Source organism: Pyrus communis, chromosome 14, assembly GCF_041283825.1.
Source record: "Pyrus communis isolate YQ-2024b chromosome 14, ASM4128382v1, whole genome shotgun sequence".
NCBI lineage: Eukaryota > Viridiplantae > Streptophyta > Magnoliopsida > Rosales > Rosaceae > Pyrus > Pyrus communis.
The window spans coordinates 26,110,339-26,133,784 of NC_142578.1; the positions used below are offsets into that span (position 1 = coordinate 26,110,339).

At 37.9% G+C, this 23,446-nt stretch overlaps 3 protein-coding genes across 7 annotated transcripts; 2 read left to right on the forward strand and 1 right to left on the reverse strand.

Moving 5' to 3' along the window:
• Positions 1–470: 470 nt before the first annotated feature.
• On the reverse strand, positions 471–12,684 carry LOC137713200 (protein RRP6-like 2). 2 transcript variants are annotated; one of them, XM_068452472.2, is made up of 14 exons: positions 11,808–12,684; positions 11,440–11,595; positions 10,658–10,816; positions 10,499–10,582; positions 10,215–10,294; positions 4,749–4,799; positions 4,206–4,314; positions 3,684–3,766; positions 3,067–3,112; positions 2,661–2,748; positions 2,383–2,552; positions 1,860–2,144; positions 1,663–1,764; positions 471–1,332 (listed from the first exon to the last, which is right to left on the reverse strand). In XM_068452472.2, exons 1-14 carry the CDS (start codon positions 12,501–12,503, stop codon positions 697–699), a joined length of 2,745 nt encoding a protein of 914 aa, XP_068308573.2. In that variant the 5' UTR covers positions 12,504–12,684; the 3' UTR covers positions 471–696. The 2 variants fall into 2 exon arrangements, with proteins under 2 accessions (XP_068308573.2, XP_088540328.1); XM_088684202.1 differs by having other exon boundaries at positions 2,254–2,552; positions 11,808–12,609.
• A 672-nt stretch (positions 12,685–13,356) lies between these two features.
• Positions 13,357–17,486, forward strand: LOC137712777 (argininosuccinate lyase, chloroplastic). 2 transcript variants are annotated; one of them, XM_068451938.2, is made up of 7 exons: positions 13,357–13,577; positions 14,283–14,531; positions 14,627–15,007; positions 15,286–15,434; positions 15,995–16,286; positions 16,559–16,723; positions 16,965–17,486. In XM_068451938.2, exons 2-7 carry the CDS (start codon positions 14,328–14,330, stop codon positions 17,220–17,222), a joined length of 1,449 nt encoding a protein of 482 aa, XP_068308039.2. In that variant the 5' UTR covers positions 13,357–13,577; positions 14,283–14,327; the 3' UTR covers positions 17,223–17,486. The 2 variants fall into 2 exon arrangements, with proteins under 2 accessions (XP_068308039.2, XP_068308038.2); XM_068451937.2 differs by having other exon boundaries at positions 13,395–13,577; positions 14,198–14,531.
• A 1,247-nt stretch (positions 17,487–18,733) lies between these two features.
• On the forward strand, positions 18,734–23,338 carry LOC137713214 (protein XAP5 CIRCADIAN TIMEKEEPER). 3 transcript variants are annotated; one of them, XM_088684064.1, is made up of 13 exons: positions 18,734–18,959; positions 19,413–19,638; positions 20,217–20,282; positions 20,407–20,471; positions 20,584–20,696; positions 21,098–21,176; positions 21,286–21,362; positions 21,447–21,508; positions 21,617–21,748; positions 21,851–21,904; positions 22,043–22,108; positions 22,290–22,364; positions 23,062–23,338. In XM_088684064.1, exons 2-13 carry the CDS (start codon positions 19,468–19,470, stop codon positions 23,110–23,112), a joined length of 1,011 nt encoding a protein of 336 aa, XP_088540190.1. In that variant the 5' UTR covers positions 18,734–18,959; positions 19,413–19,467; the 3' UTR covers positions 23,113–23,338. The 3 variants fall into 3 exon arrangements, with proteins under 3 accessions (XP_088540190.1, XP_088540191.1, XP_068308593.2); XM_068452492.2 differs by having other exon boundaries at positions 18,843–18,959; positions 19,334–19,638; XM_088684065.1 differs by lacking the exon at positions 21,851–21,904 and having other exon boundaries at positions 18,820–18,959.
• The last annotated feature ends 108 nt before the right edge of the window (positions 23,339–23,446 follow it).

Genomic DNA, 23,446 nt, shown 5'->3' on the forward strand with positions numbered 1-23,446 from the left:
TACAAGATGTATAATAAATTTACATAAATCCGCCTAGGCACTAAGCCCATGCATGCTGCCCGATTAGCGTCTAGCGATTTTTAAAACCTTGTAATAATATGTACCGGCTTTTGTCTCTCTTTCACATTACAGGTAAAAAGAAGAGATACACATTCAGTTGCATCTAGCTTTCAAGCAACAGATCCATTAATTAGAATAATTTGACAAATCCATTAACCAGGATACACATTCTCTCCCGTACTCAAGCAACAAATCCATTAAGAGAGCAACTAGAGGATGCACATTTTAATATTCAATTTTAAGAGCGTCACCATCCAATAAATACTTTTTATTTGTTCAGAAAGTACAATGACTTTTTATTGAAAGACTGCCGCGTGATAAAATAGTGACATAAGAGAATTTCGCCGCATATTGAGAAAATTTGGCTGGTCCAAAAAGCCAAAAATGCAATAGGACTTTCTAGCTTTCAATTCAAGCAACAAAATCCATTAACTAGAATAATTTGACAATTTGATTTGAAATTTAGAAATAGGTATTAACTTGAAATTGACGGGGTTCACATTTTTTAATTACGATCAATTGCATAACTTTCAATTTACTTCTCTTTCTTAACTTTCAATTTTGTTGCATTTCTTTCGACTACTTGAAAAATTCTGTCATTCCTACAATAATACAGAACAAATCTATGCCGGAAACTTAACGAAATGTCGCACTTCTATTTCCGGTTGCTGGAAAAGCTTGGCGTCGTCTACCCTGTCCTAGTTCTTTTGACCCGTCATCGTTTGAAACTAGACCAGCTAAAGATTTTTTCTTTCCCGCTGAGTTTAAGCTCTTCACACCTTCCCCAGCTCCAGCCTCTCTGACCGGCTTAGCTCCGAATATGACCTGACTCTTTGCTGCCTCATAGTCGAAAGGCTTCACCTGCAAACCACCAGATTCCTGGGACTTGTCCACTTCTCTTGTCTTCCTGTTTTGGTTAAGCGACTGAAAGCATTTTTGGAAGCTCGACGACAAATCACAGAGAGACACGGGTTCGTCTTCCCCATCCCTCCCCAAAGCAGATGGTACCAAATCATTCTCCTCCGGCTCATTTCTGGTTTCTGAGGAACCATCTACCGGTTCACCTACATCTGAATCATTTTCCAATGTTATGATGTCACCTAAACCAGAACCAGAGGGTGATGCAGTAAGCGGCCCTTCAGAATGGGGAGTTTCTGAACTTTTATCTCGTACTTCCAAGGTTGGTTTGGATTTCTCAGTCCCGCCCGAAAATGAGTGGAATGGGAAGTTCACTGAAGATCGAATTTGTTCCAACTTACTATCTTCCTTGCCCTAGAAAGAAAGTTAAGAGCACAAGAGTTAATAATGTACCGAGTTACCAAAGAAGATTCCATGGAAATCTAGCCGTTTCAATATCAAAAGGAAACCACCACCATTATATGATTCAGTTGACAACGTAAAAAAGGACGGTCACTGATCACTTAAATGCTTAATGTAGAAGGTGAACAATCTATATAACAAGACATTTGTGGTTGTAATATTTCTTTTTGACTAGACTTGTGACATGCAAGATTTAGGCCTAGCTGCGATTGCAAGTAATACAAGACAAAGATGGGCCTATTCCATTTCAAGCATATAATTTACAGCAGTGTTCTTACTAACCTTTTTATCAACATCGAACTTCCTTTTTGGAACTGCACTCCCCAACAGTGAACTAAAGGCACGGCTGGGCTTCTTTTGCAACTGAACACTCACTCCAGTAACCTACAACAGAAATAGACAACTATTTTAAGACTAGAGCTCTACGAGCAAGAAATATAACAAGATAAAACATCCAAAAGAAGCAAATGGATGTCAACCTTTGCTGAATCTAATAAACAGGCATTGCTCCTTGCTTCTCTGCTTTGTCCCGGAACACTGTTCTGCCTAAGATTCACCGAAATGGGACTGCCAGTTTCAGGAGAGTTTCCTTGTCCATTTCTTACAAGTTCAGAGGCACCAAATGCAATCCCCTTATACTCCATTCTATGCTGCTGAGACGGGGTTGAAACTACAGATAAATCACCATTAGTTGAATTGCTGACAGACTGATCAGGTAACAAGGCTTCAGATCCATCATTGACCAATATATTCTCTTCAGATGCCTGCAAAAAGGGGTGAAATGGACTACAGTCAAAATTAATAAATTTGAAAATGAAAGGGGTGAAATGGACAGTGATTTTATCATGATAGCATAGTTAAATGGCACCTGACCCGATACATAAAATTGATAGATTTTTGTTCGTAACATTCCATAGGTAACCTGAATGAAAGCCTAATATAGAAAGGCAAACATGAATGCCCAGTCTTCATGATCACCAAACAACTAAACATAGGGCTTACCATTCCTGCACGTGCCACCTTTAGATGTTCGACAGCAGGCTCAAAAAAAGCAGCATTTTGCATAGAATGTCTAATGATACTAACAACTGAACCAAGATTACGCTCAATGTACGGGTGCTTTGATTTCACCAATCGCTTTAACTTGCTAGTGGTGACAGGCATCTGTTTAGCTTTTACAGACGAAAAAGTAAAAGTAAATAAGTTGAATGTCTGCTGTGTAAAAAGAGAAAAAAATTAATAATGATCTTGAAGAACAAGGAACTGTATACAAGTCATACCAATTTCAAGAAGAGTTTTGTTTGGTAATATATAGCCAGTACTTTCATCCTCTGCACGGGCAACAACATCCCTCCACTCACAAAGACCCTGAAACCATTTAACAAATGAATCTGGTATGAGTGGTGTATAACCTTTAAAATTGCGCATTAATCAATTGAGTTCCTCGTGTAACATAAGTATATATTACATTACTCCATAAGAAACAGATTATCAACTTATGACTGCCAAATAATTTAATATTTAACTAGTCCTCTTATGTAAAAACTCATTATATAAACATAATACAGAAGTATCGCACAATGAGAATCATATTGGGAAAATATATAAGATATACTACAATTCAAATGAAGATTAGCCAACTTTAAAATTTGAACAATGTATAAAAGAAATAAGGAGGCATCTTACGGAAACAATGGCAAGCTGCTGAGAATTGAAACCAGCACCTTGCAACCTACATCGAAATAGAAAATAATATAAATTGAAGTCATTATAAAATATAAACAAAGGTAATGCATACAGAATTCCTATTCATGGACATAGTTATAGAAAGGAAAAAGGAACTGGACTCCCTCCCATTATCATATATTCATATTTCCTCAATTAATTGTATAATCCAACAAGATCATCTCACCAATTTAATTGACGACACAAGATTTTACACAATCCCTACCAACTTATATGAAACTTCTAATGGAGCTTTAACGCAGGTAAACCCTTGTTTTGATGACGGATATTTGGTACAGAGTTGTGGTGGGCTTAAACAATGAAATTCAGAAAAGCTGTGTGCTCTCTGAGGGAAAAACTAGTGTAACATTAACAATGTACAAGGCATATGAACAACCTAAAAATTGCGTGTAATAATATTAAAAATCTTTGAACGAAATTTTGGTCAACAAAACAAAAGCATGCACTAGGGAAATTGAGGATTGGGGGGATTGAAGAGGGGTCATGGCCAAGACCAGAAAGAATTACCCAAATACCAAAAACAGAAAATTTGCCGGCCACAAAAAATAAAAGCATACCCGTATATGTGGAGATAAGAATTTTCTGTCAAAAGCTCTTTCTCATATAGATGCATGCATAGATCATAACTTCGTTTATAAACCTGTCAGGAAAAAAAATAAAAAAAATAAAAAAAACCGGAATAAAATTGCCAAATTATAGTAAATGGAAAATATTATGGAAGACAAGATAATTGGAAGAACCATTTCCTAAGATGTATCAACCAATTTACCATCAAGACATAATTTGCAGATGCTATAAACAAAAGAATATCGAAATAAATATTCCAGAAGTGCTACAAAATTCGTCTTGGTAATTTAAAAACAAATAAAACTTAGAAATCCTAAACGCCAAGAAACATGGCTAGGGGCCAACGCAAATATGCAAATTCAATAATGAAAAAACAGTCTCATATAGGCAAAACTAGCAGTTCTGTACAAAGGGTAACAATATATAAAAGTGTTAAAATTGTAAATAATGCGAGAGCCAAAAAGAACATATTCAAAACAGAGAAGAGCACGTGATCATCATTCATACTATACCTCCACTAAAGGAGTGTCAGAGTTTTCTGATTCCTTGGGCATCAGACATAACTGTGTTCTCATTAAATCATACATATGCAACAAATAGTGTGTATCTTCTCTGGCATATCTGTCAAGAAAATAAAACTTCTTTAGATAACCATGGAATAAAAAAAAAGAAAAATCTAAAAGGAATGGACATGAGAATGCAACATCTAACAAATCTATTAATATAAACACCCAAAAGGCGACAATAATCATGTGACCAAGAAATCAAAATAAATTTATGATGCATGAAGACTGCCCTTAATGCATTGTTTACTCCCAAGTTTCAATTTGGAGGTAATCTTAATCCTAAAACTAATTTTCGAATTACAAGAAATCGCCGCACTAGATGATCCTAAACAATCAAGTGTCAAATAACTCTATAACAGATAAGAAGGAAATTTAACGTTGTGTCGATTATAAAATTAGGATTGACCAGTTTGAGACTTATGAGATATTATCAACAGAACGAATACTAGCTGAGTTGCCCACTTAAACATATACAATTCACATTTTTACCTGATCATCTCCTCAGGCAGAGGGCGTAATCTCCAGTCTGCATTCTGGTATCTGCAGGAGAAACAGTAGTTAAAACCAAAGAAGCAACACATGAATCTATCAAATATTGTTAGTTTTTGGCTCGTCAATTTTGTGTCCTTTTCTGTTTAGGATTGTTTTAGGGAAAGGGTGCACCAATTCTTCTCCTAAAAGGGCTAGGAAAGAATCTTAGTTTCCTTATTCAATGTAGATTAGAAATCCTAGAAGTCTATTTGGAATTGGAAAGGAAGTCTAAATTCTTATTCCACTTAGAATAGGAATTATAATCTGTAAAGGACATGTAAGCCAACCCTATATCTATAAATAGGGTGCGGCAAGGCTGATTTACAGCAGAGAGAAAACAGCCAAACAGCAGAGAGGTTTGAGATTAGTTCTAGGGTTTGCATAAGTTCTGTAATCTCTATTATTAATCAAAGAAGCGGTGATTTCTCTACCTAGGGAAATCACAACTGGACGTAGGCATAAGTTCTGCCGAACCAGTATAATTCTTGTGTGTTTCTAAGTTTTCTATATTTGCTAGTTTAGTCTATTGCCGTTGGTTACATCAAAGAACAAGGTCCAGTGAAAGGGGTTTTTCAACAATTGGTATCAGAGCTAGGATCAAGGTGTTCTACGATGTTAAAAGGGAAGATGAATGCGGATCAAGGACCTGCGTTAAAACCCTTTGACGGCAAGGATGACTTCACGGACTGGCAAAGGATGATGAAGAACGTACTGATACAGCAGGATTTGGATGATGCACTTGATGGTAAGAAGCCGGAAAGCATGACAGAAGCAGCATGGAATAAGGTTCTCAAGAAGGCCAAGAGTTCCATCGAGATCCATCTCACAAGATCAGTTCGGTCACACATCACCGAAAAGATGTCTGCCCAGGAAGCATGGGAAAAATTGGAGAATGTTTATATGGGAAAAACCGTGTCCAATAAACTTTTTCTAAAGGATGAACTATTCGGGCTTCGACTAGAAGAAGGAGGTGATATTGAAGATCACGTATGCAGGTTCCAGAATTGCATAGCTAATCTTCAGAAAGTCGAAGAAACTTACAAAGATGATGATATGGCTATCATCCTGCTAAGGTCTCTACCTTCGTCTTTCAAGCACTTTCGAACAACTCTAATGTTTGGAAAAGAGTCCTTGAAGCTTGAAGACGTAATTCAAGCTCTTCAGTCATATGCTAAACTAGATGATATAACTGAAAGCTCTCAAGGCCTTTATGCCAAAGGCAAGGAGAGGGGGCGGGAAAAGACAAGAGAAGAGAAAACTGGCAACAGAGGTAGGTCAAAATCCAAGAAGAAAAAGGAAAAGAAGGAAGGTTGCTTCGAATGTGGTTCAGCCGATCATTGGAAGAGGAACTGCAAGATTTGGAAAGAAAAGAAAGCCAAGATGGAAGGAAGCTCAGGTTCCGCTAGTGCAGTCACCGAACATGAGAGTGACGGGGAACTTCTTTCGGTAACATCGGGCTCCAAGGCTTTCAATTGGATTTTGGATACTGGATGCACGTTTCATAGGTGTGCAGTAAAAGAATGGTTCGATACTTTCAAAGAAGTCAGCAGCGGGGAAGTCTTAATGGGGGATGATTCTTCATGTCCTGTAAGAGGAATCGGCACTGTTCGAATCAGAATGTTCGATGGGATGATACGAGCTTTAGGGAACGTTAGGTATGTCCCTAGACTAAGAAAGAATTTGATTTCCTTGGGTACTTTAGATGAGGCCGGTTATGGGTACAAGTCTAAAAAAGGAAGACTCAGGGTAACCAAAGGATCGCTAGTGGTAATGCAGGGTGACCTACAACCCAATAAGTTGTATAAGTTAATTGGGACCACTATAGTCGGGGGAGCAGCTGTTTCTGTAAATCAAAGTATAGAAGACAAGACTGAACTATGGCATCATAGGCTCGGGCACATAAGCCAGAAGGGATTGCAAGAATTACACAAGCAAGGCCTGTTGGAAGGCGTGTCAGCTTGCAAACTGGACTTTTGTGAATACTGTGTTCTTGGGAAGCAAAGAAAGGTATCATTCGCAAGTAGCAGTGCAGATAGCCGAAGTAAGGAGCAACTCAGCTATATTCACTCAGATGTTTGGGGTCCTGCTCCAACTAAATCAAATGGTGGAGCCAGGTATTTTGTTACTTTCATGGATGATTTTTCTAGGAAGGTTTGGATTTATTTCATGAAGCAGAAATCCGAGGTTTTTGCAAAGTTCAAGGAATGGAAAACAGAAACCGAGAATCAAACTGGAAGAAAGATCAAGTATCTGAGAAGTGACAATGGAGGTGAATATACAAGTAATGAGTTCACCGATTACTGCAAGCAGGAAGGCATCATAAGGCACTTCACAGTAAAGAAGAATCCCCAACAAAATGGAGCTGCTGAGAGGATGAACCGAACTCTCATGGAGAGAGAAAGGAGCATGCGATTTCATGCAGGATTGCCTGATAGTTTTTGGGCAGAGGCTGTTAATCATGCAAGTTATTTGATTAACAGATCACCATCTACAGTTCTCGGTTTTAAGAGTGCAGAAGAGGTATGGTCTGAGAAGCCGGTGGATTATTCCAAGCTCAGGGTGTTCGGCTGTAGTGCTTATGCACATATTCCAAGTGATGAAAGGTCCAAGCTCAAACCGAAGTCTATACATTGCATATTCCTAGGTTTTGAGAAAGGAGTGAAGGGTTTCAAGCTTTGGGATTTCAACAACAGGAAAAAGGTTGTCAGTCGAGATGTTGTCTTTGATGAGACAACCATGCCTCTGAATAAAGTCGAGAGCAATAGGGAGAAGAAGGATGATGCTGGAATTGAAGCAACAAAGATTCCGTTAATCAGTTCAGATGAAGAAGAAGCTCAGGTGGAGCAAATTGAGCAAGAGGCCGAATCTGATGGTTTTGAGGAAGAAGAAGAGCATCAGCATCATTCACCAGTTAGGAATCAGGTGGAGCAAGAAACAGGACAGATTGAAGGTACTCCAATCCGCCAGATATCCCAAAGGAGTCAAACTCCACCCAACAATCCACCTGCATTTCAAAGATGCATAGCACTGGACAAACCTAAGCGGAACAAGAAGAAACTTGACAGGTTTGGGTTTGACCAAAACGAAGTTAATTATGCTCTTAACATTAGTCAAGGAGATCCGACTACTTATCGAGAAGCTATAGCAAGTGATGAGCGAGATAGTTGGATAAGTGCTATGACAGAGGAAATGGAGTCTCTTTACAAGAACTCTGTTTGGGAGTTGGTTCCTAAACCCAAAGACAGAAAGCTAGTTGGATGCAAGTGGGTATTTAGGAAAAAGGAAGGACTACATGAACAAGATGCCGTGAGATTCAAAGCAAGGCTCGTGGCTAAGGGGTACTCACAAAAGGAAGGGGTGGATTATGATGAGATCTTTTCACCTGTAGTCAAGCATACTTCTATCCGATTGCTTTTAGCAATGGCAGCTCAGCATGACATGGAGATTGAGCAGATGGATGTGAAGACAACGTTTCTTCATGGGGATTTAGAGGAGACGATATTCATGGCTCAACCAGAAGGGTTTGTTGAATATGGGAAAGAAAACCTAGTATGTCAGCTAAGGAAGTCCCTGTATGGCCTGAAACAGTCTCCAAGACAGTGGTACAAGAGGTTTGATTCATTCATGCTGAAAATTAATTTTAGAAGGTGTTTGTATGACTGTTGTGTGTACTATCATGTGTTCCAAGATGGGATGATCATATTGCTATTGCTATATGTGGATGACATGTTAATTGCTTGTCAAGACAAGTCTAGAATTCAAAACTTGAAAAGGATGTTGAGCGAGGAGTTCGACATGAAGGATCTAGGTGCTGCACAGAAGATCCTTGGCATGGAAATTCAGAGAGATAGGACCGCTGGAAGGATTTGGATATCACAAGCCAAGTATATTCAGAAGGTTCTTGAGAAGTTCAACATGCAAGAAGCAAAGGTAGTTTCGACTCCTTTGGCAGCTCACTTCAGGTTAAGTGGACAACAGTGTCTTACGTCCGAGGAAGAGCAACAAGAAATGAAGAAGGTGCCTTATGCTAATGTCGTGGGCTGCCTCATGTATGCAATGGTATGCACACGTCCTGACATAGCTCAAGCAATCAGTGTCGTTTCCAGATACATGGCAAATCCAGGAAAGCAACATTGGGATGCAGTCAAGTGGATTTTGCATTATTTGAAGGGTTCTTGGCGACAAAGGATTATGTTGAGAAGCAAAAGGAAAATGCAGGGGTGTTAGGATATGTGGATGCCGATTATGCAAGGGACTTGGACAAGAGAAGGTCAACTTCTGGTTATGTGTTTACATGCGCAGGAGGACCAATCAGTTGGAGGGCACTACTGCAACCAATTACAGCTTTATCGACCACAGAGGCAGAGTATATTGCATTGGCCGAAGCTGGAAAGGAAGCAATTTGGCTTAGTGGCTTGGTAAGTCAAATGGGAATCACTCAAGATTGTGTGAAGCTTAAGTGTGATAGTCAAAGTGCCATTCATTTGGCAAAGAATCAGGTTTTTTCTGGAAGATCAAAGCACATTGAAGCAAGATATCACAGAATCAGAGATTGGGTAGAGTCTAAGGAAATTTGGATTGAAAAGGTTCATAAGGATGACAATGCCGCAGATTTCCTTACAAAGATAGTGCCGGCCAAGAAGTTCAAGCATTGTTTGAACTTGATCAATCTCGTTGATTGATTAAAGTGGAGCACCTCCTCACCTGAGGTGCAATGAGGCAAGAAGGAGGTTGCCAAGGTGAAGACTCTTGAAGTTTTTCCAGAGCTACTTCAAGAAGGTTCAAAGATACTCTGGGGTGCAAACGATCAAGACTTGGTTTGACTCACCAAGGTGGAGATTGTTAGTTTTTGGCTCGTCAATTTTGTGTCCTTTTCTGTTTAGGATTGTTTTAGGGAAAGGGTGCACCAATTCTTCTCCTAAAAGGGCTAGGAAAGAATCTTAGTTTCCTTATTCAATGTAGATTAGAAATCCTAGAAGTCTATTTGGAATTGGAAAGGAAGTCTAAATTCTTATTCCACTTAGAATAGGAATTATAATCTGTAAAGGACATGTAAGCCAACCCTATATCTATAAATAGGGTGCGGCAAGGCTGATTTACAGCAGAGAGAAAACAGCCAAACAGCAGAGAGGTTTGAGATTAGTTCTAGGGTTTGCATAAGTTCTGTAATCTCTATTATTAATCAAAGAAGCGGTGATTTCTCTACCTAGGGAAATCACAACTGGACGTAGGCATAAGTTCTGCCGAACCAGTATAATTCTTGTGTGTTTCTAAGTTTTCTATATTTGCTAGTTTAGTCTATTGCCGTTGGTTACATCAAAGAACAAGGTCCAGTGAAAGGGGGTTTTCAACAAATATAAAGAGAGAAAGTTATTTAGGAGCATTTAGAAGATTAAAGAAATCGAAGTAATAGCAACAGCTTACTCTTTGTTGGCAGTAACACCACATAAGTTCTGTAGAAGATACTCCAAACTATTTCTCTCCAATTTCAACACCCTCGAAGCCTAAGGATTAAAACAAATTGGTCATCTTTGGTTAGCAACACATTATAAAGAAAAAGTATATTTCAAGTAGAAAAGCTAAAATCGTAAGAACAAAAGTAAAAATAATGATACTCTTTTCCAGATAAAGGAAAAGATACTAAAAATTCCTTTGCAAGACAAGAAAATCCATTCGTTCAGTTGCTTCAAAGAATCAAAGTACATCACCTGGCCAGTATCAAACAAATTGCAGATATAAATGCCAAAATCACGTTGAAGCCACATGATATCACGATCTGCTCCATGCATCACCTGATGAATTGTAAAATATTGTCAGAAAAAATCATATGCTACCAAGGTAGAAATGCAAATGGGCATGAAACAAACCTTTCTCTTGGCAGGGTCTTTGAAAACTTCCCTAAGATATGGCCCAACATGAATTCTAAGCTTCAGAGTATCTACAATAAAATCTTCGGTTCTAGTTGAAATTTGCATCAAGCAAGTCAATCCTTGAAAAGATCGATATTGATTGTGTTCCAAATCGACCTAGACAGCAAAAGATAAAAGTTAAAATACAGGGGAACGAATGCCAAAATGCAAAGTTAAGTAAAATGAAATAATCATAACAATGAAATGCCAACTTAGCAATTCCATGCAGCTATGAATGAATAAACCTTTTGAAGAACTCAAATATAGGGTACACATAGGTAGCAATGTTGCAGATGAAATGGAAAAGGTTAAAAGAAGCAGAACAACTGGAAGAAGAAAAAAACCCCGATGGAAATATATGCTCACATAACAAACATCACACAAATGTTTATACAAATCCATTGCCAATAACAGATTCTAAGGTGAACAACTGTTGCGTGGACACCAATTTGACATCAATTAATACCATGTTCAGGTTGTGCTATTTTATCGCAAGTAACTGTTTGTGAGTCTAGGAATATATTCTATAATGCTATAAGTTCCTATGAATACAACCATGAATTCTACACTAAATAAAATGGATGACAGGATAGCAACATCAAATCTGCCTAATCATAGTGACTGCAAGTACAACAAAATTCTGCTGAAGCAAATAACTTTAACCATCATGGAGTTGACTGCGAAATGGAGATCAGCTTTCACAAAAGGAAAAAAAAAGGATCATTGCAGACAAATTTTACCGCAAATTCATTAACAGCACGGAGCTTAGCTGCGAGCTCCTTCAGATCTTTGACCTCCTCCACAAGCTTGAATGGCGTGGACTCTAATGAAGCCGGTTTTACAGACTCATCGTCCCCAATGTTGTTGTCAACAAAATCCAGAACAGAAAGCTTCTCCTTTATTCATTAACAACACACTAATTAGAAAAAATACATACTTAACTAACTCAAGCATACTTTTTTCTCTAAATACATACTCGTTGTTTAACAGCACAATCCCAAAATAATGTAAGACAAATTCTCAAAAATTAAATAATTTTCAAGACCCAACATAAAATCACCCTGAATTCAATACATAAAATACAGAACATGATCAAGTAATGACATACTACGGGATGAAGAAACTGTTGACCGTCCTCACTTCTCTGCAACCAAACATGCTCAAACGGCTGGTTTGCATTATTAACCAAAATGTTAAACTCCTCCTGAGGCCTCCGAATGCTCGGTATATGAAACGGCACTTTCGGCTTCGTCGCGACCACAGTTTTCTTGTCCTTGGAAGCCACCTTCACCGCAGAGGATACCTGACTCGAATCATCGTTCCCACTGGCCGCTGCTGACCCAGTAGGCCCCTTCTTCTTCTTCCCACACACCAATTGAAACCCATCGTCTGTGTCCATAGCCGCACTCGTCGGCCGCTTGGCCTCCTCCGCCTCCTTCCTCACAATCTTGAACTCGTCCACCGACGAGTCAAACCTCTCCAGAGCCTCGTCGTTCACATTAACGAGCCAATCGTACGCGTCGTCCAAGTCATCGGGGAAAGCCATCGGTTTCCCCCAAACCGGAGCCGACGAGCCAATCGAGCCGAGCATCGTCTGCGATTCCTTGGTGATTTGCTCGATCGGGACTCTGAATTCGTCGAAGTTGCGGTAGAAATAGAAGTCCTTGCTGTTAGGCAAGAATCGCGAGGAGCCGGAGAGCTTGGAAATCGACGAGGAGAAAGCGCCCTTGGTTAGGGTTTGGAGGGCGTCGGACTTCGTCTGCGGCGGCGGAGATTGGTCCACGGTCACGGCGTCTTGGCTCATGGCGGTTGTGCAAATGGGGGATTTTATCGGTTAGGGTTTTGCTAGGGCTTCATTTACAGTTAATTTTGCCTCCCTAGTGATCACTGATGTTTCGTTCATTGGCCGTTGTTTGTTAAAACTCAACCTAATACCGGGATGTCACGTGATATTCGTGCATGATGCACGTGATGATGAAGAATGTGCGAGTAAATTTTCAGTTTTGCCCACATAATTAATGCATGAGATTTTTGTCACACAAAATTGGAAAGGACGTTACTGGGACAAGGACAAATAAATATGCCTGTTGGCAGTGTTGGATGCAAAATTAGGGACCGGATTTCCTCAGTATCCAAAGGTTTGAGTCAAATGATCAAATAATTCGGACTATTAAAATTTGATTTAACGAATACAAATATGAGGTCATTTTAAAAGTTATAATAATTGTAACCGTTGGTAAAAATTTTCAAATATAAACAAAGTGTAAAATGTAAAAAGATTTTTAATTTATTTATTGAGGTATTTTGTCGAATCCTACGTAGCGGTAAATTGAAAAGAATTGTCGAGTGTTATCTGCTTAACCTATCGATATATGACTAACATACATTATATAAAACACTTTGTAAAATATAACAGAAACTCTTACCAAACATTCAAGAAGTATTCGAAAGACCTTCACATGTATATTTTTTAAGAAAAACTAATGAAAATGGCTTGAAAACTTTGAGTTTTAATGATAAGGACAAAATAAAGGATAAAATAAATAATATCAAATTAAACTTTTTAATATAAAAATATAATTTTTTTTAAAATAAAAACTACTGTGAATTTTTCGTTAAACCTTTTTAATTTTTTAACTCTCAGTGGTTTTAGAACCACTTAAGTCCAAACGTACGTTCTGGTATTTTTTATTTTTATTTTTTATTATGAAAGATGACACGGTAATCTAGTAAAAGAGAAAGTAACGCAAAATACGAAAGAAACCCAAGCAAGCAAGAAGTGAGCAGCACCAGTCTCACTGCAACTAGCGGGTCCTTCCCTATTGTCTGCGCCGCCAGCATCCAACTCCACCCTCCTTCCGCCCTTCCTCCGGCAATTGTAAGTCCTTCTTCACATTGTCTTCGTCTTCTTCTTTTCCTTTTTCTTGTAAACTCATTTATGATTGTTTCTGATTTCTGATATCGTTGATAGTTTTTTTAGGGATTTTAGGATTTTAATTACTGCCCAATTTCTGATTTCGCATAATTCCTAGCCTTTTAGGGATTTAAAGGGTCAGTTAATAGTAAAGATGAAAGCTTTGGATGATTTCACATAAATGTCTAATTTCTAATTTCTGAATTGGGTTTGTAATTGAGCTCGGCAGCTTTTCGGATTTCAGTCCACCCATATTTTGAACCTGAATCCGTCCCTGCTCAATTTCGACTGCCATTTTTTTATCTTGTTTGGAAAGGATTCATCTCCAGTTTTTGGGATGACCATGACCATATTCTCTTACCCTTTGCACTATTGAATACGTTAGGTTAGGTTCTGTTTTTCGTTCTTCGTTTTCCTTTTCGGAAAATTTGTAAAAATTGTACCTCTGATTGTTAGCATTTTTTGTTTTTTGTTTATGTTTTATCTATGGTGGCTTTTGTTTATAACGGCTGGACAAGTTGGTCTCCATATTTGTTCGAATTTGTCACCCCCCCCATACATTCATTCTTCATCTATCACCACAGATTGTACATGAATATGGAGTCCTTAGCTGTTTTCAACTCCTCACTCTCACTCTACTCTCCCTCGCATGACCACTTGATCCCAAAGAACCTTGGACCCTTCCGTACGACATCATTGCAATCTCACATACCGATGCCCAAGATGGAGGTCCGATGTGCTGCCCAGGCCCAATCCACTGAAACCAAGTCCAAGGAGGCCAAGCTCTGGGGCGGCCGCTTCGAGGAGAGCGTGACTGATGCTGTCGAACGATTTACTGAGTCCATCTCCTTCGACAAAGCCCTCTACAAGCATGATATCATGGGCAGCAAGGCTCACGCTTCCATGCTAGCCAAACAGGTCATTCCTCTTTTCTCATTTTTTGGTTTTTTAAGTTTTATTTTTCTGGGTTCTGTTTGGTCTGAGGGGAAGCTTTATTTTTTATTATGTTTTAGGGATTGATTACTGTTAATGACCGGGATAGCATCCACAAGGGGCTGAACGAGATAGAAAGGCTAATTGAAAGTGGCGAGTTTGAATGGAGGACCGACAGAGAAGATGTGCACATGAACATTGAGGCAGCGCTGACTGATTTGATCGGCGAACCGGCTAAGAAGCTCCACACGGCTCGGAGTCGAAACGATCAGGTTTTGACAGATTTTCGATTGTGGATCCGAGACGCGATTGATGCAATTGGAGTGAAGATTAAGTATCTTCAATTTTCGCTCGTCAAATTGGCAATGGAGAACGAGGGTGTGATCGTTCCTGGTTACACGCATTTGCAAAGGGCTCAACCTGTTCTCCTTCAGCATTTGCTCTTGGCGTTTGTTGAGCAGGTTTGTATCTGTATGGCTTTGCACGATGCAATTCTTTAATTATTAACATATATGTATATGGTTTGTGGCCCTTGTATTGTGGTAGTTGCTATGTAATCATACATTGTTTGTAGTATTTATAGTGGCTTGATAGTTGGTTTGTGTACAAATTTGTCAATTAGTTGTTATTACCATGTGTAAATTGAAAACGTTGGTTGCTTATGCAGTACTTTTCTTTGCTGTAGTATATCCTTGGCCTTCGGAAGAGACTAATTTTGGCATTTTTTCTTGTTATGTAGCTTGAACGTGATGCTGGCCGTTTACTAGATTGTAGAGTGAGGTTGAATTTCTGCCCCTTAGGTGCTTGTGCATTGGCCGGCACTGGACTTCCGATCGATCGGTTTATGACCTCTGATGCTTTAGACTTTACTGCTCCTATGAGGAACAGGTACATCCCTTGGATTGACTTTTTGGTTGGGATTGAAGTTGACTTCTGCTAGTGTGCTGCAGTCTAGAGCTAAGTTGCCTTTTTGTTTCATTGGTACTCTGCAAATGATGTTGTAAACTGGCCAATAGTTAATAAACTAGTCATTTACTTTATGGCATTCTCCCCTTTTCCTTGTGAGACCTTGCAACATACATGATTATAGTTGTATGGTTCAATTTCACTTTTCATTCTGATGAACAAATCTGTGAAAGAAGCAGCTGATATGTTATCTTTTCCTTTTAACTTAGGATTGATGATTGTTTTCCTGTTTTTCTTGCATTAAAGATTAATAATGTTTATCTAATATTGGAAAACGCAATTGTTCAACTTATATATTCATCACCCTTTGCTGTGATGCCATACAAGTACTAGGTATGCCCCAATAAGCTCAGTTTAATGAGCGACAGTGTTTTGTGGTCCCATCTGTTGGGTCTAAATCTTGTCTTCTGGTTGGTTGAGTATTCCATGCTTCTTTATATCTGTTTTCGTCAAATAATAATTAGTTTCTTTTCTTAATACAGTATTGATGCAGTGTCAGACCGAGATTTTGTCATGGAGTTTCTTTCTGCTAATGCCATCACAGCCATTCATCTCTCCCGGCTTGGTGAAGAGTGGGTACTGTGGGCTTCAGAGGAGTTTGGATTTGTCACGCCAAGTGACAAGGTTTCAACTGGAAGTAGTATCATGCCTCAGAAAAAAAATCCAGATCCCATGGAACTTGTTCGTGGAAAGTCCGCTAGAGTAGTAGGAGACCTGGTTACGCTTCTCACATTGTGCAAAGGACTCCCCCTTGCTTACAATCGTGATTTGCAGGTATAATCTTTTCTCTTCTTTTTTGAATTCACATGCAATCAGCACGGAAAGGCAAGGGTTTAGTTGGGTCTGTTCACTCTTTACATTCTTGAGCCTGAAGCTAAGGTCTTAGTTGGAATTTGCATGCATATTACTTATACACAAACATAATGCTACATAAAAGGATCTATTCTGCTTGCACTTACAGTGTGTAAAATTCATTGGTCTTTTAACTAATCCTGCAATATTTTGAGTATGATTGTGAAGGGCTCTTTCTTTTCCCCTTGAGACAGGAAGATAAGGAACCTGTCTTTGACAGCGTGAAGACAATATTGGGGATGCTTGAAGTATCTGCAGAGTTTGCACAGAACATTACCTTTAACAGGGAGAGAATACAAAAGAGTTTACCTGCTGGTCACCTTGATGCCACAACGCTTGCTGATTATCTCGTGAAAAAGGCAAGTTCTGTTGACTAACTTTCATTTTTGCCAATTATAGACAAGCTTAGAACTTTTTGGACTTGAAATCATCATTCTTGATTTGATATGCTGTTGTAATGCTGAAGCTATCCTTTGTAACTATTCAAATTCTTGGATCATGTTCTCAACGGCCCATTTTATTTGCGTGTTTTACGATCACATGTAATTCATAACATTTGTCAATAATTGCTACTGAAGTTGCTTTTCTTGTTTTATAAAGGGAATACCTTTCAGAACTTCTCATGACATAGTTGGAAGGGCAGTTGCCGTGTGCGTCTCAAAAAGTTGCCAGCTGCAGGATTTGAGTGTCGATGAGCTCAAAAGTATTGATCCAGTGTTTGACAAGGATGTATATGACTTTCTTGGAGTAGAGAATTCAGTTAAGAAATTCTCCTCGTATGGCTCCACAGGGTCAGCATGTGTCGCCAGTCAGCTTGATCATTGGGTTACAAAACTTGAAATCAACAAAGGGGTCTGACAAACTATGGTGCTAGAGATATGTAACGTGGATCGCTGACGTCGATTAGGAACACATTCACCGGACGCTTTGAAGTAGTGCTTCGCTGAGGAACGAATAGTCTTGAATAGTTGGAGTTAGCGAGTATGAAAGCTGCGAACTTCTCTCAGTAAGTACATGTAATTTTGAAGTATGGTAGATTTGAAGGATCAGATTGTTGTGCCATTAAGTTCTGGTTGGATCAATTCACAATTATTTAATCTAATTTGGTTGAGTCTTTCGACAGTTATTGAGAATGCGATACAAAATGAACAGGGAGTTAAACACAAGGCATGTAACCTCCCATCAATGACGCCTTGTTATGCGAGAAAGTACGTAATTTGTTTGAATTGCCCTTACCGTGACATCCTCGAAAACGTAAGGCTATTTTCGAGTAGATACGCCCGGAGGGTACATCTAATCTTCGTCCTAAGTCAAATTTGTGTTCTTCAGGTTAATCATAACTAAGTTTCTAAAGCAACGACACAAGTTAGGGTACAAGTCAGATCAATATTGAAAGGCATTTGTATTGTAATTTTCATTGATGAAACGATGAACAAAAAGATTAATGAATCTAACAGCCAAAAAATAATAATGATTACCATGATACTGCCTTGTCTGAAAACACTACCCTACATTTTGAAATGGCATTTGGCAAGGCAAAAGAAAATGCAGTTTACAAAATAGAGAACACATAACAAAATTATGAACTTGTTTTTCTAAAAGCGTTTTTAATTATTTAAAAGTACTTCTAAAATAAGCCCATGAAATTTGTTTTATTTTTTTGTCAAACGATGGACTAATCTTGTTAGATATGGATATAAATGTTTACATCAAATGTCGTAGTGTTGAATAACCAAATAACATATATAACTCGATGAAAATCTTTCTTGCTCTTTGCTTCAATTAAAAATATTACAAATCAATTAAAATCTTCTCATGGTATGCATTTTCCAACTTCAAAAAAATCTAATTAATATCTTATAACAAAAAAACTAATATACTAACATAAATCTATATGCAAAACATTCCACCCTAACTCAAGTAACAAATATATGAATGTATATTATACTTATACGTGAGATATGAAGCCTAACTAAAAGGTAGAAATAAAAACATAACATACCTACGAGCAAGACACATTAATCTGTAACAAATTGATTATAAAAATGAATATGTCATATAAGTAGGTAAATACAATTAACATGTGATATAGGTTGATTATAAAAATTAAAAATAAAATCTATAAATGAGGTTTAAAGCAGATAATTAGGAAGAAATTTGATTTTTATAATAAATCTTATCATTGAAGATATAATTATTGATAAGTAAATTTAAAGAATTATTTTAATAAACTGGATTATTGCTACCATTGGCTAAAAAAATTGAATTTATATCAAGTTTCTCTTATAAAGAACATCATAACATAACATAGTATTACTATTTATATTATAATATAAATAGATAAATAAAGAACTTGATACGTGTAGCATGTTGTAATTTGAGTGAAATAATAATTCGGTGTGTTACGGGTTCGTGAAAAAATTACTTGAGGGTCGCCACGTAACCTACTTAAAATGACTCCCCATCTCCGACGACTCCCCACTTCTCTTCGCAACCACCTTCACCTCCCTCTAATTTTCTCTTCCCTCCTTTTTCTCATTCGGATTCTTCTTTCGTCTCATCTTCTTCTTCCTCAATTAGTTTCTACGCACCCAGGTATTTCACCATCTTTCAATCATTGATTGTTTTCTGTTAATTTAGGATTAAATTATGTCTTAATTTTTGCTAATTGAGGTTTAAGAGTGCGGATTTCTTGAGAAAAATGCATTCGTGAGCGAGTTTTTATGATTTGCAGTCAGTCCTGCTTCCTTGTTTAGGGCAAACAAACATTTGAGCTTTGGGTGGCTAACTTCTAATTGACATTTAAATTAATACATTTTCCTAATCCCAACAAGTTGTAATTTCCCAAATTTCAAGCTCTGAGCATGGAATTTCTCAAATGTATAATCCATGAGTGCTAAAAAGCTGTTAATTTTATGCTGAAATTCCCAATGATTTAAACTAAATTATGGAATTTTTTAATAATACAGCTCAGATTTCTAGTAGGTTTATGCTGAGGAGTTGTTTTGATCAAGAACCCAGATTATTAACCTTAATGTATTTTATCAGTTCAAAGTTAGGGATACCAGGAGGGGTAGGGGTTTGAATACAGAGAGAGGAAAAGATGTCGGGTATGGGAGACGGATATGTGGGCACGGCTCAAGATGCCGTGAGGATTCGAAGACTCGAGAAGCAAAGAGAAGCCGAGCGCCAGAAAATTCATGAGCTCAAAAGCAAGTCGGCCTCCGATAACGGCCAGCCGGGTCTCCTCCAATTCGGATCAAGTACTTCTGAGGTTTGTCTTTGAAACATAACTCATATCTAGGGTTTTAAATTTTCCCCATGCTCATATACTTCAGTGTCAGTTATCTCTGTTTTACCAGTGAATGATAAGCATGAAAATTGTGCAACTATTCATTCAGTTTTTTCTTCTTGTCCTTATGATTTGTGGTAGACCTGTAAACAGGTTGGGTTTATTGGGTTTGGGTCGGGTTCAACCCGACTCGTTAAGTTAACAAGTCATCCGAACTTAACCCGTTAACAATTATTATTATTATGATTATTTTGCATAGAGTTTATTTTTTGTTGTTAAGACTTGACTGAAATTACTAAAACATTCTCAACTAATAGATGCTAACGGGTCTAACGGGTTGACCCAAAGTGACCCGTTATTTAACGGATGTTAATGGGTTCACCCGTTAGCGACCCGACCCGTTAAGCATCCACCCAAATACTAATATTAACGGGTCAGGTCCAAAATGCCAGGTCTAATTTGCGGTACCAAATAGGTGTGCTGAAATAGATAAAGATACCAAGTTTTGTATAGACAAAATTTTAGTCATTGATTAACGATTTTCTCGTCTGATATTTCAGATTCTTGAGACGGCATTTAAGAAAGAAACCATTGGTCTGGTTACAAGGGAGCAGTATGTGGAGAAGGTGAATATAATAAAACACTAGCATTGTTTTTTTTTTTTTTTTTTTTTTTTTATAAATTTACTAATACTAATGGAAGCATAAGATGGTTAAAATGCGGTGCTTGTACTGTCAATTTATGTTGTAGAAAGAAAATATTAAGAACAAATACGAGGAGGAAGAGAAGGAGAAACTTCAGAAGCTACAACAAGAGTGAGTTTCGTAACTGAGGACTCTGTTGCTGTTTGACTTATGAACATTTGAAAGTGTTTATGTTTGTCAATGTCTGCAACAGTCTAATATTGTTTTTCCTTTTATAATTCAGGGAGGAGGAACTCCAATTACAAAAGCGAAAGAAGAGGAAGATAAAGGGGAGTTCTCGATTGTCCTTTGCAGATGAAGTTGAGGATGGAATTGAAGAGGAAGGTGGAGAAAATAGTAAGAACTTCTCTCCTTAAAGAATTAATAAGAATTATTCTGGTTATGCAGTGCCTTAAGTTGCTCGTAGGACCCATATTGTTTTTATTTTTTTATGACCGACCATCACTGAAGTTTATTGTTTGGATTTGGAATTTTGTAGATTGATTTGGCATTTCTTTTCACCATTTTATTTGACACGTTCTCCCCTGATGAACTTTAGGTGTAGATCTAGACTGATATATATTGCAACTTTCTTGTATAGAAGTGTCCATTCTAATTTTTGACGAGAGCATATATTTAGATACTTGATGATTTAGTGGTCACTTAAGGGTATTCTTATCTGGTGTTTTTGTGGATGCCTATTAGAAACTTAATATTGATTCTTGGTCTTTCATTTTGATTATATGCTTTTTCTACAGAAAGCACGGAGGCTACAAGATTACGGTGTGGTAGACTTGGGAAAGATCCTACAGTGGAGACCAGCTTTCTGCCAGATAGGTGTAATATTTTTCTATTTTTCTTTCACAAACTTTTATAACCCTTGCTCTTATTTGATTCTTTTTCGGTCTACCATTTGAACTTAAGAGGTGCTATGGATTTATTTCAGTGAGCGGGAGGCAGAGGAACAAGCTGAGCGTGAAAGGTTGCGGAAGCAGTGGCAGACTGAGCAGGATAAAATAAGAAGTAATTTTGCTTTTCTAATTTTTCTCTGTTTTTCTCCTTTTCCAGTAAGAAGTTTTGAAAGAAACTTTCAACATGTTTTTTCAGGGGAGTCACTTCAAATTACTTACAGCTATTGGGATGGAACTGGGCATAGGAGAGTGCTACAGGCAAGTAACATGCTCGACTTGCATTTGTTTTCCCTTCACGATTCCTCTTTTAAAATTGAAACTATCGTCTTTTCTATTATTTTTCATATTCTGTTTATTTCCATTCAGGTAAAGAAGGGTGATAAAATCGGAGATTTCCTTAAGGCTGTTCAACAGCAACTTGCACCTGAGTTTCGAGAGGTGCGAACCACCTCAGTGGAGAATTTGCTATATGTAAAAGAAGATCTTATCATTCCACATGTAAGCAAAAACAACTGTTAGTAATGCATTAGCCTGGTAGAAACTTTACTGAATAAATGCTAATTAATTTCCCATTACTTTGTCATGATTGTGGAAGTACAGCAGCATAGTTTCTATGAGCTAATTGTAAACAAGGCTAGGGGCAAAAGTGGACCGGTAATGTTCAATATTTCTTGTTCTTCTTCTTCCGTCATTTGGGAAAAATTGTATTAAGGTTAAGTTTGTCTGAAATATTATTGTAGGATGTGCTGATTGATAGTAACTCATTACGATATTCTGTTGTATTTTGTATAGCTTTTTCATTTTGATGTGCATGAGGATGTGCGAACAATTGCTGATGCTACAATAGAGAAGGATGAGGTACATTGTCGATTCATTATTAGTAATCCTCTATTACATAGAAAGTTTCCAATACTAAAGAAATGAAAGACGAGCATTACCATGGCTTGAGTATGCTTGCTTATACTTTTCAGGTATGTATTTCTGGTAATGACATGGCTCCCTTCGTATTCTTATATCTTTGCTTTTATTTTTGTGGCAGTCTCATGCTGGGAAGGTTGTTGAGAGGCATTGGTATGAGAAGAACAAGCATATTTTCCCTGCTTCCAGATGGGAGGTACCCTCTTTCTCTCGGACTCCCTCTCTCACTCTCTATTCTTAGATGTGTGCTATATATAGTATGTATAGCAAAGTGTCCCTTTCGCCTTTTCACTCCAGACAGGATTGATAGTGTGGTATACTGCTTGCCATTCTACAACTTGTTTATCTTGAGTATTAACTACAATGCTTTTGAGTATGCAATTTCTGTATACGTAGTGAAACCAATATCTGAATATTGCTGATAAATTTTAATTTTAAGTGGGATAACATTATTGTGTCCACCAGCATGGGCGGTAAATAAGTTTGAGTATGGGAGCGGGGTTTAATTCTCTAACCTCTCTCTTTCAATGGGATCATTGCCTACCTTTATTGCTACTTCATCCAAGTATATAAGATGTGTTTAATATACTTGAGTAGCCAAAATCAAACATAAGACTTGCAGATGAGCTTCGTGCTTCTTTATTCTTTTATAGCAATATGGGATGTTCACTTTTGGTTTTTGAGTGACAATATATCCACCTTAAAAGTGCATAAACCTCTTGTGATGTTTCCTTCAAAGTTTGCATCATTTCTCTTGTAATGTTCCAGTATCGATGTTTCCTGTTTTAAGTTCCTTGATGTTTCTGTTTACAGAGATACTCCACTATTGGGTACTTGTCTACGATCTTTAGCGTTCATTTTAGTCACCCTTTTTATCTTTTTTCTTATGGCAGATATATGATCCAACGAAGAAATGGGAGCGTTACACAATCCACGGGGACTGATTCGTTATCACAATTCATAGACATGGGAGACTGAATTGAATGCAGCTGCGAGTTGTTCCTCATATGCTGCACAGCACTATTAGTTAGAGGGTTGAGGTTCAGTTACTGCAGGTCCTTATTTTTTTTCCCTTTCACTTAGTGGTCGGAACAGAGATCAGACTAACAGAATGTTGTTAGCAGATTGTATACACCTTAATCGGAACTGTAACGAAATCTGTTACGAGCATTTGGAGCTTCGTTCATTTGCTATTTAGTTTCTTTTAGGTTGTGTGGAGATGTTTGAGATGGCATACGTTGTGCTTATGCTTTTAGAAATGGTAACGTTCCTGAAAGA